The sequence below is a fragment of the Heterocephalus glaber genome, unplaced genomic scaffold, assembly GCF_053883595.1.
Source record: "Heterocephalus glaber isolate CG9 unplaced genomic scaffold, H.glaber_assembly_v1.0 deba00001444, whole genome shotgun sequence".
Classification (NCBI taxonomy): domain Eukaryota; kingdom Metazoa; phylum Chordata; class Mammalia; order Rodentia; family Bathyergidae; genus Heterocephalus; species Heterocephalus glaber.
In genome coordinates, this window is record NW_028258297.1 from 17,295,747 (window position 1) to 17,314,876 (window position 19,130).

Genomic DNA, 19,130 nt, shown 5'->3' on the forward strand with positions numbered 1-19,130 from the left:
GTTATGGTTATGGTTAGGGTTAGGTTAGGAATAGTGGTCAAATTCATGTAACCAAGTATTCGAGTCTGAGTATCATTGTTAGTGATAGGGTAGGTTTAGTGTTTGGGTTGGGGTTAGGGATAGTATTGGAATTCAACTATCTGGGTATTGCAGTGCAAGTATTATGGTTAGAGTTAGGGTTAGGATTAGAGTTGGGGTTAGGTTTAGGGATAGGGATAGTGCTGGAATTCAAGTACCTGAATACTGGAGTGTTGGAATCATGGTTATTTCTAGTTTTTGTGTTATGGTTAGTATTAGGTTGAGGGTTAAATTAAGGGAAAGTGTTGAAATTCAAGTATCTAAGTATTCAAATGTGAGTATTATGGTTAGAGTTAGGGTTAAATTTGGGGGTATGGTTATGGTTAAGTATAGTGTTAGAATTCAAGTACCTAAGTATTTATAGTGTGGGCATTCTGCTTAGTTAGGGTTAGGGTTAGGTTTAGCTTTAGGGGTTGGGACAGTGTTGAAATACAAGTAGCTGAGTTTTGAAGTGTGACTATTATGGTGGGTTTTAGGGTTAGGGTTAGGGATAGTGTTTTAAGGAACTGAGTATTGAAGCGTGGGTATGTTTCTTAGGGTGAGGGTCAGAGTTAGGTTTAGGGTTAGGGTTGGGTTAGGAATATTATTGAAATTCAAGTACTTGAGCATTGTTAGTATTAACATTAGTGGATAGTATTGTTAGTGTTAGCATTAGGGTTAGGGTTAAGTATAATGGTGCAATTCAAATACCTGAGTTTTAAAGTATGAGTATTATGGTTAGTTTTAGGGTTAATTTTAGGGTTAGGGATAGTGTTAGAATTCAAGTACATCATTATCGGAGTGTGGGTATTATAGTTAATGTTAGTGTTAGCATTAGGGTTATGGTTAGGCTTCAGGTTTGGTTAGGTTTAGGAATAGTGTTGAAATTCAAGAACTTGCCTATTGGAGTATGGGTATTATTGCTGAGGTTAGTGCTTGGGTTAGGGTTAGGGTTAAGTATATTGTTAGTATTCAAGTGCCTGAGTGTTGGATTGTGGGTTTTATATTTAGTGTTTGGGTTGGGTTATGTTTAAAATTAGGGTTAGGGACACTGTTAGAATTCAAGTACCTGATTATTGGAGTGTGGGTATTAGGTTAGGGTTAGTTTTAGGGTTAGGTTTAGTATTAGTGTTAGGTTTAGTGTTAAGGATAGTGTTGGAATTCATGTACCTGAGTATCGGAGTGTGGGTATCGAGGTTGGTGTTAGGGTTAGGGACAGAGCTGGGATTCAAGTAACTGAGTATTGGAACATGGGTATTAGGGATAGTGTTGGAATTCAAGTGCCTGAGTATTGGAATGTGGTATGTGTTATGGTTAGAGTTAGGGCTAAGATTAGGGCTAGTGTTGGGATTCATGTAAGTGCATATTCAAGTGTGGGTATCATTGTTAGGGATAGGGTAGTTTTAGTGTTAGGGTTAGGGTTAGGGATAGTGTTAGAATTCAACTCTCTGTGTTTTGGAGTTTGGGTATTATGGTTAGTGTTAGGGCAGGATTTCAAGTATCTGAATTTGAAGTGTTGGAATTATGATTAGTTTTAGTGTTACGATTAGGATTAGGGCTAGGTTAGGGTTAGATTTAGGATTAGGAATAGTGTTGGAATTCAAGTATCTAAGTTTTGAACTGTGTGTATTACAGTTAGGATTAGGGTTATGGTTAGGTTTAGGGACAGTGTTGGAATTCAAGTACCTGAATATTGGACTGTGGGTATTATGTTTAATGTTAAATTTTAAGTTAGGATTAGGGTTAAGATTAGGGATGGTATTGAAATATAAGTGCCTGAGTATTGATGTGTGAGTATTATGGTTAGTTTTATGGTTAATGATAGGGTTTAGGTTAGGTTTAAGGTTAGATATAGTGTTGAAATTCAAGTACCTGAGTATTACAGTATAGGTATTATGGTTAGTTTTAGGGTTAGAGACAGTGTTGGAATTCAAGTACCTGAGTATTGGAGTGTGGTATGTGTTAGTTACTTTTCTCTGGTTGCTGAGATAATATACCCAAGACCCAAAGTTAAAGGGGAAGGAGTTTGTTTGGGTTACAGTTTATAGAGGTTTCATTCCATAGCCAGCTGGCTCCAAGACAAGGATTGGAAACAGACATTGCATAGGAGAAACAACGTGGCATGCACAAGGTAGCAAAGGCAACAAGAGGAGTTTCACAGTATCTTTCTGTCCCTTTTATCTTATTCAGACTCTGGGGATTAGGGCAGTGCCAAACTAATCACTCACATGTAGTGGTTTAGTAATCATATGCCCTTAACTGCTGCATCACACATTCCAGATTCAACTACCTCTATGAAAGAAAGTCCCACCTCATCCACATGAAGCTTTGGGGGAACATCTAAACAAAATCCATAACATTCTGCCCCTTGCCCCTCAAAAACTCATGAATGTCCATTTATGCAAAAAAAGCAGTAGTCCTTCTCTAAGAGTTGCCAACATCCTAATAGTATCAGCATTGCTGAAAAGTCCAAGTCCAAAGTCGCCACTAAGATTTAAGTCAAACTCTTAGCTCCAAGCCCCTGTACAAATGAAAGTCAAACACTTCCAACACTGAATGGCACAATGTAGACATTACTGTATAACTAGGGAGGATACAAAGGAATAGGACTAAGGGAACTCCTAACTCCAGTAGGGCAAACATTAAATCCCACAGTTCCACTTCCAGCATCCCCAGCAATCTGTGGCAAGTTGTGAACTCCAAACAGCTTTGATGGCTCTGCCGGTATGGCAGTTCTGGTGGTTGTAGTTCCTACAACTTCTCTCTGGGGCCGGCTTTGCTCCCTCCTTGCATTTTTCTCAGACAATCCATGCTCCTGGTTTCTACAAAATTCTGGGGTTTCCATTGCACCTTCACACTCACATTTTCACACATTGCCCTCTTAGGGGCTCCCTGCCTGGCCTCCCAGGCCTTCTTTTTCTGGGTGGAAGCCTTCCTGAACCCACAACTCTTACATTCTGCATGCACCTAAAACCAGTCCACATGGATGATGCTGCCACATGGAGCAGTAGTAGCCAGTCTTCCCTCTCTTTTGGCTGCAGGCCCTGAGTGCCTGGATTGCTGACATGCAGTGGTTTAGAAATCACACGCCCTGAACCCCAGCATCACACATTCCAGATTCAACTACCTCTGAAAAACAAAGTCCCACCTCATCCACATGAGGCTTTGGGGAGACATCTAAACAGAAACCACAACAGGGTATTGTGGTTAGTGTTAGGTTTAAGGTTAGGGTTATTGTTAAGGATAGGGGTAGTGTTGGTATTCAAGTACCTAAGTAATGGAGTGTTGGAATCATGGTTAGTGTTAGTGTTAGGGTTAGAGTTAGGAATAGGGACAGTGATAGAATACAAATTCCTGACTATTGGAGTGTGGGTATTATCATTAATGTTAGGGCTACAGTTAGGGTGAGGGCTAGGGATAGTGTTGGAATTCAAGTAGCTGAGTATTGGAGTGTGGGTAATATAGTTAGGAATTAGAGTTAGGTTTAGGGTTTGGGATAGTGTTGGAATTCATGTATCTGCCTATTGGAGTGTGGCTATTATTGTTAGAGCTAGGTTTAGGGTTAGGATTAGAGTTAAGTATAGCATTAGAATTCAAGTACCTGAATAGTGGAGTATTGGTATTATGATTAGTGTTCAGGTTAGGTTTAGTGTTAGGGTTATGAACAGTGTTCGAATTCAAGTACATGATTATTGGAGTGTAAGAATTATGGTTAGTGTTACTGCCAGTTAGTGTTAGGGTTAGGGTTAGGTTTAGGGATAGTGTTGGAATTAAAATAGTTGAGTATTGGAATATGGGTTATATGGTTGGTGTTAGGGTTAGGGTTAGGGATAGTGTTTAGATTCAAGTACATGAATATTGGAGTGTTGGAATTATGGATTATGGTTATTGATAGGGTTAGGGTTAGGTTGAGGGTTATGGTTAGGCACAGTGTTTGCATTTAAGTACCTGAGTATTGGAGTGTGGGCATTATGGTTAGTGTGAGGGTTAGTGATTTGATTAAGGTTAGGGTTAGGGTTAGATTTAGGCCTAGGGAGAGTGTTAAAATTCAAATACCTGAGTATTGGAGTGTGGGTAATGTAGTTAGTGTTATGTTTAAGGTTAGGGTTAGTATTAAGGTTAGGGATATGGTTGGAATACAAGTACTTGAGTATTGGAGTGTGCATAGTATGGTTACAGTTAGTGTTAGGTTTATATTTAGGGTTAGGATTAGTGTTAGGTATAGTATTCAAACTCATGAACCTGAGATTTGGAGTGTGGGTATTAGTCCTAAGGTTAGGGTTTCAGTTAGGGTTATGATTAAGTATAGTGGTGAAATTCAAATACTTGAGTTTTGGAATGTAGGTATTAGTGGGTTAGTGTTAAGATAAGTACTAGGGTTAGGGTTAGGGACACTGATTGAATTCAAGTATGTTATTATTGCAGTGTGCACATTATGGCTAGCGTAAGTGTTACCATTAGGGTTAGGGTTAGGAATAGTGTTGGAATTCATTAACCTGAGTATTTGAGTATAGGTATTATTGTTAGGGTTAGGGTTAGGTTTATGGTTAATTATAGTGTTGGAATTAAAGTGCCTTAGTATTGAAGTGTGGGTATAATGTTTAGTGCATGGCTTAGGGTTATGTTTAGAATTAGGGTTAAGGGGACCAGGATTTAGCTCAGTGGTTCCACCTCCTGCCTTGCAAGCTCAAGGTCCTCCCCCCCTGCAAAAAAAAAGAAAAAAAAAAAGAATTAGGGCTAGGGACACTGTTGGAATTCAAGTGCCTGATTATCAGAGAATGGGTAGTATGGTTAGTGTTAATGTTAGGGTGCTGGTTAGGGCTAGGGCTAGGGTTAATATTGGAATTGAAGTACCTGAATATTGGAGTGTGGGTTTTTTGGTTAGTGTTAGTGTTAGGGTTAGGGTTAGGGTTAAGTTTAGGGACAGTTTTAGAATTCAACTGCCTAAGTATTGGAGTGTGAGTATTTTTGTTAGTGTTAGGGTTATGGTTAGGGTAAAGGCTGAAATAGTGTTGGAATTCAAGTAACTGTGTATTGGAGTCTGAGTATTATTGTGAGGGTTAATGTTAGGGTTACCATTGAGAATAGGTTTAATGATATTGTTGGAAGTCATGTGCCTTAGTCTTGGAATGTGTGTATTATTGTTAGTGTTAGTTTTAGGATTAGGGTTAAGTATACTGGTGGAATTCAAGCACCTGAGTTTTGGAGTGTTGGTGTTATGGTTAGTGTTAGTGTTAGGTTTAGAGTTAGGATTAGGAATAGTATTGGAATTCAAATACATAATTATTGGAATGTGGGTTTTATGGTTAGTGTTATTGTTAAGGTTAGGGTTATGGTTGGGAATAATGTTGGAATTCAATAACCTGAGTTTGAGAGTGTGGGTATTATTGTTAGAGTTAGGGTAAGGATTATCGTCATGGTTATGGTTAGGTGAGGGTTAGGGTAAGTATTAGGATTAGGGTAGGGTTAGGGTTAGTGACAGTGTTGGAATTCAAGTACCAGAGTATGGGAATGTGGGTATTGTGGTTATTTCTTGTGTTAGAGTTGAGTTAGGGTTAGGGTTTGGGTTAGGAATATTGTTGGAATTCAAAACCTGAGTATTGGAGTGTGGGTGTCATTTTTAGGGTACGGGTTAGGCTTATGGTTAGGGTTATGATTTTGGTTAAGTATAGTGTTGAAATTCAAGTACCTGAGTAGTGGAGTGTGGTTTTCATGGTTATTGTTAGGGTTAGGTTTAGTGTTAGGGTTAGGGACAGTGTTTGAATTCAAGTACCTGATTATTGGAGTGTGGGTATTATGGTTAGGGTTACTGTTAGGTTTAAGGTTAGGGTAGGAATAGTGTTGGAATTCAAGTACATGAATATTGGAATGTGGGTGTTATGGTTAGTGTTATTGTTTGGGTTAGGGCTAGAATTATGGTTAGGAATAGTGTTGGAATTCAACCTGAGTATTGAAGTGTGGGTATCATTGTTTGGGTTAGGGTTAGAGTTAGGGTTAGCATTAGGAACAGTATTGGAATTCAAGTACCAAAGTATGGGAATGTGGGTATTATGGTTAATATTAAGGTTTGTGTTAGGGTTATGGTTAGGGGCAGTGTTTGAATTCAAGTACCTGAATATTGTAGTGTGGGTATAATGGTTAGTGTTAGGGTTAAGGTTAGCTTTAGAGTTAGGGTTGGTTACAGCTTTGGAGTTCAAATACATGATTATTTTCATTTGGTTGTTATGGTTTGTGTTAGTGTAAGGGTTAGGGTTAGGATTACATTTATGGTTTGGAATAGTGTTGGAATTCAAGAAACTGTGTATTGGAGTGTGGGTATTATTCTTAGCATTAGGGTTAGGCTTTGGGTTAGGGTTAACTTTAGGGTTAGGTTTAGGAGTAGGGGTAGGGTAAGGGTAATGGTTAAGTATGCTGTTGGAATTCAAGTGCCTGATATTGGATTATGGGTATTATGCTTAGTGTTAGTGTTAGTGTTAGAGTTAAGGTTAGGGTAGGTCTAGGAGCAATATTGGAATTTAGATATCTGAGTATTGGAGAGTGGGTATTTTGGTTAGTGTTTTTGTTAAGGTTAGGGTTAGGGTTAGGGTTAGGGATAGTGTTGGAATTCAAGTATTTGAGTATTGGGGAATGGGTTTTATGGTTAGAGTTAGTGTTAGGGTTAAGGTTAGTGTTAGGTTTTGGGTTAGGATTAGGTATATTTTTGGCATTCATGTGACTGAATATTGGAGTGTGGGTATTATTGTTAGGGTTAGGGTAGGTTTGGGGTTAGCTTAAGGGTTAGGGTTTGGGTGAGGATTAGGGACTGTGTTGGAATTCAAGTATCAGAGTATTGGAGTGTGGGTATGGTAGTTAATGTTAGGGTTTGGTTTAGGGTTAGGGTTAGAGTTAGGGTTAGGGTGAGGAATGGGGATAGTGTTGAAATTCAAGTAACTGAATATCAGAGCGTGGGAATCATTGTTAGGGTTTGGGTTTGGTCTAGCTTTAGGATTAGGGTTAGGTTTAGAGATAGTGTTGGATTCAGGTGACTCAGTATTTGTGTGTGGGTATTATAATTAGGTTTACTGTTAGGCATAGGTTTAGGATTAGGGTTAGGGTTAAGAATAATGTTGGAGTTCAAGTACCTGAGTATTGGAGTGTGGGAATTGGGGTTAGGATTAGTGTTAGTATTAGTGTTAAGGTTAAGTTTAGGGTTAGTTTTAGCATTAGGTTTAGGTTTAGGGTTAAGTCTAGGGTTAAGTATAATGTTAGATTTCAAGTACATGTGTATTGCAATGTGGTTATTATGCTTAGTTTTAGGTATAGGCTTAGGGTGACGTATAAGTATAGTTTTGGAATTGAAGTATCTGATTATTGCTGTGTGCATATCAGATTAGTGTTAATATTAATGTTAGGGTTAATGCTAGGAACAACGTTAGAATTCAATTACCTGAGTATAGGAGTGTGCGTATTATGTTGGTTTTTTTTAAGGTTAGGTTTAGGCTTAGGTTTAGCACAGTGTTGGAATACAAGTAGCTGCCTATTGGAGTGTGGGTATTATTGTTAGGGTTATGGTTAGTGTTAGGGTTAGAGTTACAGTTTAATATAGTATTGGAATTCAAGTACCTGAGTATTGGAAAGGGGGCATTATGGTTATTGTTAGGGTTAGGGTTAGGGTTAGGGTTAGGCTTAAGAGTTGGAATTTAAGTACCTGATTATTGCAGTGTGAATATTATGGTTAGTGTTGGTGGTATGGTTAGGGTTTGAGTTAGGCTTAGGGATAGTGTTGAAATTCAACAACCTGCATATTGATGTGTGGGTATTATTGTTAGGGTTAGGGTTACAGTTAGGTTAAGGGTTAAACATTGTGTTGGAATTTGACTGCCTTAGTATTGGAGTGTGGGTATTATGGTTGGTGTTAGTCTTAGGGTTAGTGTTAGTGTTGGGGTTAGGGTTCAGAATATTGTTGTGTTTCAAGTAATTAAGTATTGCAGTGTGGGTATTATGTTAAAGTTATGGTTAGGATTAGGATTAGGTTCCTGTTAGGCATAGTGTTGGTATTCAAGTACCTGAGTATTGGACTGTGGGTATTGTGGTTAGGGGTAGTGTTAAGTTTAGAGTTATGGTTAGGGTTAGCATAGTGTTGGAATTCAAGGACCTGAGTATTGGAGTGTGTTTATTATGGTTAGTTTTAGTGTTAGGTTTAGGGTTAGGTTTAGGGATAGTGTTTGAGTTCATGTACCTGAGTATTGCAGTGTTTATTATTGTTAGCATTGGAATTAGGTTAGAGTTAGAGTTAAGTATGGTGCTGGATTAGAGTTAGGGTTAAGTATGGTGTTGGAATTCAAGTACCTGAGTATTAGAGTGTGGGTATTATGGTTAGTGTTAGTGTTATGGTTGGGATTAGGGTTAGGGATTGTGTTTGAATCCAAGTACCTGAGTATTGGAGAGTGGATGTTGTTTATTTTTAGTCCTGGGGTTAGAGTTAGGGTTTGGATAAGAGATGGTGTTGGAAATCAAATACCTGAGTATTGGAGTGTGGGTCTTAAATTTAGTGTTAGTGTGAGGATTAGGGTTAGAGATTGTGTTGCAATTCAGGTACTTGAGTATTGCAGTGTGTGAATTATTGTTATCATTAAGGTTAGGGTTAGGGTTAGGGTTAATATTAAGTATCATTTTGGAATTCAAGTACCTGAGTTTTAGAGAATGGGTATTACAGTAAGCATGCTATGGTTGGGGGTGAGGTTAGGGATTGTATTGGAATTCAAGTACTTGTGTATTGGAGAGAGGGAATTATGATTATTGTTAGAGTTAGGGTTAGGATTAGATATAGTGTTGGAATACAAGTAGCTGATTATTTAAGTGTGGGTATTATTGTTAAGGTTAGTGTTAGGATTAGTGTTAGGTTTAGGTTTATGGTTAGGAATAGTGCTAGATTTGAAATATCTGAGTATTGGAGTGTCAGAATTAGGGTTAGGGTTAGTGTTAGGTTTAAGATTGGGAAAAGGGTTAGGCTAGAGTTAGGGTTAGGGATAATGTTGGAATTCAATTACCTGAATATTGGAGTATGGGTATTATATTTAGTGTTAGGTTTAAAGTTAGGGTTAGTGTAAGGGTTAGGGATATTTTTGAAATTCAAGTACAGGAGTATTGCAGTGTTGAAAACACTGAGAGTTTTAGGATTAGGGTCAGTCTTAAGTTTCTTGTGAGGTTTAGAGATAGGGACAATGAGTATTTGAGTGTGGGTAGTTTTGGCTAGGTTTGTTTTAGGGTTAGGCTTAGGGATAGTGTTTGAATACAAGTAGCTGACTTTTGGAGTGTGGGTATTATTGTTATGGTTATGGTTAGGATTTTAGGTTACAATTAGGGTTTGGTAGTGTTGTAATTAAAGTACCTGATTATTGGTGTGTGGGTATTATGGTTAGTGTTATGGTTAGGGTTAAGGTTAAGGATAGTGTTCAAATTCAAGTACCTAAGTATTGGAGTGTGGGTACTGTGGTTAGTGTTAGGGTTATGGTTGGTGTTAGGGTTAGGGATTGTGTTGGAATTCAAGTATCCAAGTATTGTAAAGTGGGTATTATTGTTACAGTTGGGGTTAGGATTAGGGTTCAGGTTAAGTTTAGTGTTAGGCACAGTGCTGGAATTGAAACACCTGAGTATTAGAGTGTCAGAATTAGGGTTAAGTTTAGTGTTAGGGTTAGGGTTAGGGATAGAGTTTCTTTTTTCAATTTTGTTAATTCATACATACCTAGGAATCTGTCCATTTCTTCTGTGTTTTCTATCTTATTGGCATATAGGTTCTCAAAGTAGGTGTTGATGATCCTCTGGATTTTTGCTGGGTCTGTTGTAATTTCACCTTTTTCATTCCTAATTGCATGGATTTGGGCCTTTTCTTTCCTTTTCCTGATAAGGTTGGCTAAGGGTTTGTCAGTTGTGTTTATTCTTTCAAAAAACCAACTCTTTGCTTCATTGATTTTTTTGTATCATTCCCTTAGTCTCCATTGCATTGATTTCTGCTCTGATCTTTATACTTTCCTCCCTTGTATGAGCTTTGGGTTTTTCCTGCTCTTCTTTTTGTAAAAGCTTGAGTTTCAGCATCAGGTTGATATTTGAGCTCGCTCTGTTTTCCTAATATGAGTATTCATTGCTATGAATTTCATGCAGAAGACTGCTTTCATTGTGTCTCATGGATTCTGATATGTTGTACTGGCATTTTCATTTAATTGTAGAAATTGTCTGATTTCTTCTTTAATTTCCTCTGTGACCCATTGGTTATTCAGAAGTGTATTGTTCAATTTCCATGTGTTTATGAAATTCTTGTGGTTTATTTTGTTGTTGATCTCCAATTTCATCCCACTATGGTCTGATAATACACAGGGGATGACTTCAATTCCTTTGCACTTACTTAAACATGTTCTATGAACGAGTATGTGGTCTGTTTTGGAGAACAACCCATGTGCAGCTGAAAAGAATATGTATTCTGATTTTGTGGGGTGGAACATTATGTAAATATCTGTTAAGTTCATTTGTTCAAGAGTTTGATTCAGTTCTATTATTTCATTTTTAATTTTTTGTCTGGTTAGTCTATTTTTGGCAGTAGAGTATTGAGGTCTGCCACTGTTATTGTGTTAGTTCTTATTTGATTTTTCATGTCCATTGGTATTTGTTTTATATATTGGGTCTTACTAGTGATTGCCATCTATTCTTCTTGGATTGTTCCCTTTACAAGGATATAGTGTCCTTCTTTGTCTCTCTTAATCAGTGTTGGTTTGAAATCCACTTGATCTGCAAAGAGGATAGCTACCCCTGCTTTTTTTTCAGGTTCCTGTCACATGGAGTATTGTTTTCCACCCTTTAACTTTCAGTCTATGAGTTTCTTTTTGAATTAAGTGTGTTTCTTGTATGTAGCATATTGTTGAATTTTGCTTCTTGGTCTATTCTGCCAGTCTATTTCTTTTGATTGGTGAATTGAGACCATTAACATTGATGGTTATAACTAAAATGTATGGACTTACCTTTGTCATGACTTTTTCTTTTTGTTAGATTCTCCCCCTTTGTGTTTAATTTCTTGTCATGCCTGATGGATTCATTCTGCTGGGCTTCCTGTGGTTGTGATCCTCATTGTCTTTTCCTAAGATATTGTTTAAAATTTTTTGGAGTGCTTGTTTTGTATTCATGAAGTTACTTAGGTGCTCTTTGTCATGAAAGTATCTTATTTCTCCATCCAGTTTGAAAGATAGTTTTGCAGGGTACATCAATCTGGGTTGGAGGTTGTTTTCCTTTAGGGCTTGAAATACATCACTGCATCCTCTTCTTGCCTTGAGGGTTTGTGTTGAGAAGTCTGCTGTGATTCTGATGGGCTTTCCTTTGTATGTGATGTTTCTTTTCTCTAATTGCTTGTAAAATTTTGTTTTTCTGTTGGGTTTCTGGAATCTTAACTTTGATATGCGTATGTGTAGATTTTTTTGATCCTGGCTAGTTGGAGTCCTATATGCTTCACGTATCTGTATGTCTAGTTCTTTTCCTCTACTTGGGAAGTTTTCTGCCATTACTTCTGTGAATAGACTTTTTATGTTGTCTGTACTCTCTCCTGTTTCTTCATTGACTCTGATCAGTCTTATTTTATTCTTCCTTGCATCATCTAGCAGCTGCTGGATTGATTTCTTGTTGTCCCTTACTATTTTTAAGAAATTTTTCTTTTCCTGGTCACTAATTGCAATCTTATCTTCTACATCTAAAATTCTGTCCTCACATTTGCTCATTCTGCTGTGTTAACTTTCAATGAAGTTTTTAATCTCCTGGAAATCTGTTTGCATCTTTTTTATGGATTCCATTTGTTTCCTGTTTTGGAATTCCATCATTTTCCTTAGCTCCTCTATTTTTTATCTGTGTCCTCTCTTATTAATCATGTCTTGCACCATGGACACAATCTCTGCTGTTATCTGAGAAATTATATCTGATTTCATTTTTTCTAGATCCTCTTTTGTTGCCAGTTCAGGGAGTCCAGGTTGTTGAGTGTCAGATTGTTCCATCTCATTGCCCTTTAGGGTTTCATTAGGTTATCTGGACGTCTGTTTTTGAGACTTGTTTATGTGTCCTCTCATTTCAACAGATGCAACCTGCTGTGCCTTTCTTGAGGCTACTTTTTGCTCACCCGGTGGTCTTCAGTTCTCAATGAGCCACTGAGTGGCCTTTTCTCTGCTGTTCACCAGTGCTCCAATTTTGGTTAAGAATATTTCCTTCTGGATCTGTGAGCTGACCTGTTGTCTGGTGGGCTTCTGGGTGGTGTCTGTGCACACTTGGGATGGTATCTAGGCATGTCTTTGGCTAGTGTCTGCCCCCCTATGTAGCTGTTGTCTGCGAGGGCCTTTGGCTGGGGGCTGTGCACCCCAGACCCTGGTGTCTGAGCAATCTTCTGGCTAGGATCTCCATGAACTTACCATTGGTATTGGGGCAAGCCTCTGGCAGTTGCTTGTATCCCATGCTGCTCTATTCCAGGCAGGCCCTTGGCTTGGGCCTATTAGCCCAAGTGGTGCAGGGTTGGGATCTGCTCAGCTGGGATCTGTGTGTGCACTTACCCATGGTATGCTGTGGGCCTCTGGCTGATGTTTCTGTGCCTGTGAAGTTCTTTTCTGGGTGGTCCTTTGGCTTGGGCTTTTGTGCCCAAGCCCCTGGGCTCTGGGCAGGGCCCTGGCTGGGATCTGGAGGCAGCTGCACCTCTCTGGTTCTACTCTGTTGGTGACTTTCTAAAAGCAAGATCTGGAGCAGCTCTCTTCACTCAAAGACTGTCCAGTGATCTATCTTTAGAAAGCCATCTAACTTTTGTATACAAGACAAGATATGTGTGCTCTGCCCCTATCTGCTCTTACAGTTGCACAAACTGATGTGATTTGAGGGCACTTTAATGTGATTGATAATTTTGATCACATTTTGTAAAATATTAAGTTCAAATGATGATTTTTGGCTAGTCAGGATATTTCTATGGATGACACAGTGTGTAGATTCACATCCAGACTTTTTCAACTGACAAATGAAAACAGAAAGCCATCCAGTCATGGCAGCCTTTCCCACAATGCACAGACACAAAATGAAAAATTCAGTTTTCCTGATATGTAATCATTCAAAAACTTGAATAGTTCTCCAAAGACACAGCAATATGTATTGTTGCCTTGTCAACATTGGTAGACTCATCTACTTGTATAGTATACCACACTGTCTCGTTAATCTTCTCTAATAATGGAGCTTCAAGTTCATCAATTCATCCAGTCATGGTGTTGGCTGGAAGAGCAACCTGCGCTACTTTTTGAATTCTGCCCTCTTCTAAAAGTTTATGAAAAATATCTTGGGAAGTAGGCAGGATTAACTCATCACTAATACTAAAGGATTCTTTATCATTAACAATGTGCTTAGCCACTGCAATGATTCTCTCAGTACAAGCACTTTTGAGGAAATAGTGGCCTCCAAGAAGCTTTTGTTTTCCGTATTCACAATCTTTTCTATTGATAAGCTCCAAAGGCTTTTTTTTTTTTTTTAAATGCAGGGTTGTTGATCTCCATGTAACAATGCAGGGTTGAAAGTTTCCTGGCTTTCTTGGATAGCCAGTCACCACATATTTTGCAAAGTGGGCTTGGAGATTGTGAATTATGTGTTGCAATGAATGGAATTTACGTAGGACTTGGTATTTTCTTTAATATCAGATTTATCTGGTAAGTTTTGAGGTCTTCTGTTATCTCATCATGGAGTCTTTCTCCCTTGTTGCCTCTTCAGTGATATTTGTTTTTTACACATTTTGGCTAGGCACAGCTTGTGGATTTACCAAAACTATTACAGAGACAAGCACAGAGTGTGGGAATGATGTGCACATGGAAGTGATAAATAAAATAAGGGATGGGTCATGCATGGACTAAAATTTTTGGATTCTGACTTAAAGCCTGCTACAGCATCTGACTTGCTAACATAAAGCTCACTGTTTGATGTAGTGTAATTGTCACTTGCCACTCACTCATAGGGTTTTGACATGAGTCTGCAAGCAATTGATTCATTATGTCTCTGTGTAGTCAAACCTTTCTGCTCATGTTAACATATATTTGTAACCTCTCTCCAGAGGTAGTATCATGGCTTCAGCTTCATCTCACTTCATCAGGTGTTAGATTCTCATAAGGAGAAAGCACAAGCTTTATCACTCAAATTTGCAATTTGCAGGTAGGGTTTGTCCTCATATGAGAATCTAGGGCCGGGGATTTAGCTCAGTGGTTTCGCTGCCTGCTACGCAAGCATAAGGACCCGAGTTTGATACCCGGTACCAAAAAAAAAAAAAAAAAAAAAAAAAAAAAAAAAAAAGAGACTCTAATACCTCTACTGCTGATCTGATGGGAGCTCAGGTGTAGTAGGGAATGGCCATAAACTGCAAATGAAGCTTCATTTACTCACCTCTCACTCACCTCCTGCTGTGCAACCTGGTTCCTAACAGTCTGGTTTGATATTAGAGTTGAAGATCCTTGCATTGATGGATTTTTGAGTGTTGAAGAAGCCTTGCATATCTGAATACATCACACTTTCTCATGATGTACATTTTAAGTAAATTGCTCAAATTGATTTGCTATTTTGTTGAAAATTTTTGCATCTATATTCATGAGAGGTGATAATCTATCCTTTGTTTTGTTTTGTAATATCTTAGTCTAGTTTGGGTATGAAGGTAATGTTGGCCTAATAGAATGAAACAGGAAGAGAGATTGTAGAAAATTTATGTAATTTTTGGTATAAATTACCTGTGAATTCATCTGGGCCTTGTGCTTTAAAAGTTTATTGATTATTATTGATTCAATTTTGTTATATATAGTCCTATTCATAGTGTCTGTTTCTTCTTTTGGAAGTTTGGGTAGATTGTGTCCTTCAAAGAATCCATTCATTTTATCTGGGTTCTTAAAATTGTAAGCATAGTGTTTTCCATAGTATTCCTTTATTATTTTTCTTTAGTGCCCTTAGACTCTGTAGTAAAATATCCTCTTTCAATTCTGATATTAGTAGTTTGTGTCTTTCTTTTCTTCTTATCCTGGTCAGAATCTTATAGGTTTTATTAATCTGTTTTTTTTTAGTTTTTATTTCCATTTATTTTATGCCTAATTTATTCCCGTGCCATAAGTTTTCGTTTCTTCAGTTTCTTCTGGCATATCTTTTTCTTCTGTGCAACTTCCTCCTCTGGTTTAGGAACAATTTGTTCTTTTTCAGTAAGGATCATCTCAATATGGCAGGGGGAGCTCATGTATGGGTTAATCCGGCCACGAGCTCTGTAAGTATGGCGGCGCATCTTGGGTGCTTTGTTCACCTGGATAGGTTCAATGACCAGAGAATCGACATCTAAACCCTTAAGCTCAGCATTACTCTCTGCATTTTTAAGCATGTGCAGCAAAAATTCAGCACTCTTTTTGGGCCACCGGCCCTGTGTCCAGCCCCACTGTTTGGCCTGGGCACACCTACCAACTCCACCATTGTAACGCTGGAATGGCATACATTGTTTCTTTAATGTGACATCCTTCAGATACTTGGTGGCCTTTCGGATATGCATACCCTTGATGGCCTGGGCAGTTTCACGGGTGTTCTTAAAGTGAACACGAAGATTTGAGCCTCTTGATTTGCATGATTTTGTGGGGTTTTCTGGGTCAAGAGAGTAGCGAACCATTTTCACAGGTCACCTCTGGCCGCTTACAGGAAGAGGAAGAGCCTATTAATCTGTTTTTACAAGTAGCTTTTTGTTTGTTGGTTTTCTGTATGGATGTTTTGTTTCAATTTTGTTGATATCTACTCTAATTTTCATGATTTATTTCATTCTGTTTATTTAAGTTTTAATTTACTTTTCCAATTCTAGTTTTTAAAACTGGAAACTTTGTTAGTATATATTTGCAATATATAACGTTTATATTCCTTGTGTGAAGTTGGTACAGTTACATAACAGAACTTTACTTTAGTTCCTATTTGTGTCTTCCACTCTTTTTCTGTATGTTGTGGTTTCACTTGAGAATTTTTTATAATACCACCTTCTCTCGTTTTTAGATTATAAGTTATAAATCTTCAAGAAAATTTTGTTGCTTGTCTTAAAGTTTGCAATACAATACACATTTACATCTAATCTTAGTTTACCTTCAAATAATACTGCATCATTTATTGATAATAGCAAAATTACCTAATTCTTCTTTTCCATCCATTTTCTTACTGCTGTCATTCATTTGCCTTACATATAAGCATTTATAAGCACATGTATAGACATATATATTATAATCAAACATGTTGTTGCAATTATTTTGAACATACATTTATCTGTTAGATCAACAAAGAATAAGAAAAATAAAATTTTCCTTTACTTTGCTATTCCATCTCTGCAGCTCTGTATGTAAATATATACATCCCCTATATATCCTTATATATATGTATTCATATATATATATCCTAATAAATATACACTTGTTTCTAACCTACAGCTGGTTCTCAACTTACACCAGTGTTATATCTAAAAAAAACTCATTGTAAATTGAACATACTGTAAGTTCAATTTGCATTTAATGCACTTTACCTAACCCACTAAACATGACAGCTTAGAAGAGTTCACCTTTATTGTGCTCAATACACTTATGTTACCCTTCAGTTGAGAAGAATCAGCTAACACCAAGCATATTTTTTAATGAAATGTGGAATCTCAGGTATATAGACAGAAGAACTGCAATAATCATATGTTCAAACTATAGAAAATCAAAATTAAGGCAAGCTCCTGAAAGAAATCAGAATGAAAAATCTTTTATCTGTAGAGGAATATTACACTTCACTTTTCACTAAGAAACCATGCAAGCAAGAAATACATGGAGGATACACAGATGGGCTTTTTGTAGACATGGTGGAAGTGAAATCACTAAACACAATATCCAAAAAATTCCAGCAACAAAGTACATTGTAGAGTATGAGTCATATACTGTTACGATTGTGTGGTGGGCCAGGAGCTGCTGCTTGCTGCTGCCCTCCAGCATCTGGAGTGTCACACCATTTAAAAGCAGCCCAGGAAAAGACTAAATAATTCCTTAGGAATGTGGTATAAAGTATAGGAAGAGGACTAGCATTCTATGGTCCTGTGATTCTCAGTCTTTTATTGGGCCTCTAACTTTTTTTGCTGAGCATTAATCATGCCTCTTAGTACTTCCCTACTCCCTTAGGTGGGACAAAATTGTTTTATAGGCCTGGAATTTGGCTATCTTCCTTAGCTGGAGTATCAGTGTCTTTGTAATCCTTTAAAAATTACCCAAAACTCCTTGGGTCTTGATGAAGTGAATTACTGGATTTGTTGTCTTCATGTTTTTATATATAATTTAAAATTTTTCTCTATAAGGTTTGCATACTACAGAAATATAGTAAGTTATTACGCACAATTTAAAATTCTAATCTGCTGTTTCTTTCTTCTGTAGAAAGTCATTTTTTGGTTTGGGTTCATCCTTAAAATTGGCATCATTTATTTTAAATATTGTATTTTTTCATCTTCTGAAGAAAAAATATGAAGGAAAAGATGGCAAGACATTGGAAAATGGAGGAAAAGTCATAAATGAAGCAAACTTAGAATCCTCAAATAACAACAAATATTTTGTACCTTCTGCAACTGTCAAAGAAACATATATTTAAAGGAAGAAAAAGATCCTCCTTTCACTGTTTCCAAAAATAATATATTGATGTGGTAATATGCTATTTTTTAGTTCCTGGTCATTTCACTAAGTATCCCCACAATGTACAATAATAGAAAAGTGAAAAAGGTTATTATGAATGAAACAATAAAGAAAAAGGAATAGGAATAGTTATTGTTTGGGTACTGCTATGAACCTGTGGTTAACATTGCAATATATGATCCATGAAAAGCTAAAATGAGAGGCCTGGTTAATATGTAATAGAGAAAAAGATATTTGCTCAGTTAATTGTAACTCTTAATAATATCAGTGACTAGAAACTAGGAAGAGATGAAAAAAAGAAGAGAAATTTGTACCTAAATAAGGCAAAAAGACTGGTATCTTAGAAAAGAGAATGGATAATGTTATTCTAGCCTGAAGTCTAGCCTGATGGAGGCTTCATGCAATCATGAATATGTATTATTCATATAGGTCACACATTTCACAGACATCATTAACTGAAAACTTGAAATTGTGTTTGACTAATGAACAAGGTGCATCTTCTTCAAGTAAAATACTGCTGAAGAAATTGAGATACTAAAAAATTTGCAAGCTCTGATTATCAGAAAACATATTAAAGAATGTAAATTTTTATCAGAGGCATAGAAATGGATTAAGAATAACTGACTTTGCAGAAAGCAAATGTTATTTAATAGATATGTTTTAATTTTACCTATCTTCTCTCTGGGAGACATAAAGTCTATACCAGATCAAAAATCAGCTATCATCATTCCGTGTTTTTAAAAATTTCTTCAGTCATTTTTTTGTTTTGGTGTGAAAAACTCCATATTTTCATATTTGTACCAGACGAGCAAGAAGTAGAGTGAATGAGAAAAAATATTTGAATGGTGTATTCTCTAGTGGCACTGACTCTTATAATGAAAGCTAGAGGTTGCACATTTTTCCATTCTCATTGTTTGAAAAGGTTTTATGCCTTGTTTGCATTAGAAGTTAAAAAAGTATACAATAATATTTCACTCCAACCATTTTGATGTAAAACATTGATAATTCTTCCTGGATATAGCATATAAAATTTCTGTTTGTAATGATAAGACCCCTTGATTGAAGACAAAGTACAGGTCAAGAGAAGATATACTTGTGAGTAGAACAATGTCGTGAATGCTGGCTTGAAGCTAAAAATTGTCCTGGAAGTCATACATATTAACCTATTTTCAGGCTGTAGATTTGAGAAAAGATTTATTAATCCAGCAGAAGTTTGGGACAAAACCCTTATATGCTAGGTTATTGGGTGCCATATTAAAAATATTATGCTAGTGGGAAGGTATGCTATGTCTCATTAAAATGAATAGAAATATTGCGGTAAATATTGTAGTAAATAAAATCTTACTAAGAAAACAGACAATATCTTCAATATTTATTGAATAATTATTGAATGGCAGT

At 37.0% G+C, this 19,130-nt stretch overlaps 1 protein-coding gene across 6 annotated transcripts in view; it reads left to right on the plus strand.

The window, feature by feature from the left end:
• LOC101698204 (solute carrier organic anion transporter family member 1B3-like) overlaps positions 1 to 19,130 on the plus strand; it is a 143,084-nt gene that overhangs the window by 96,672 nt on the left and 27,282 nt on the right. For 4 of the 6 annotated variants that reach the window (XM_087214036.1, XM_087214035.1, XM_087214037.1 and 1 more), the window contains exon 15: positions 17,481 to 17,823. The exons of 1 other annotated variant lie outside the window; for it this stretch is intronic. In XM_087214036.1, coding sequence (XP_087070162.1) covers positions 17,481 to 17,691 — 211 coding nt within the window. In that variant the 3' untranslated portion in view covers positions 17,692 to 17,823. Of the gene's footprint in view, positions 1 to 17,480; positions 17,824 to 19,130 lie in introns of those variants that run through there. One more of the 6 variants, XM_087214039.1, reaches the window with a different exon arrangement.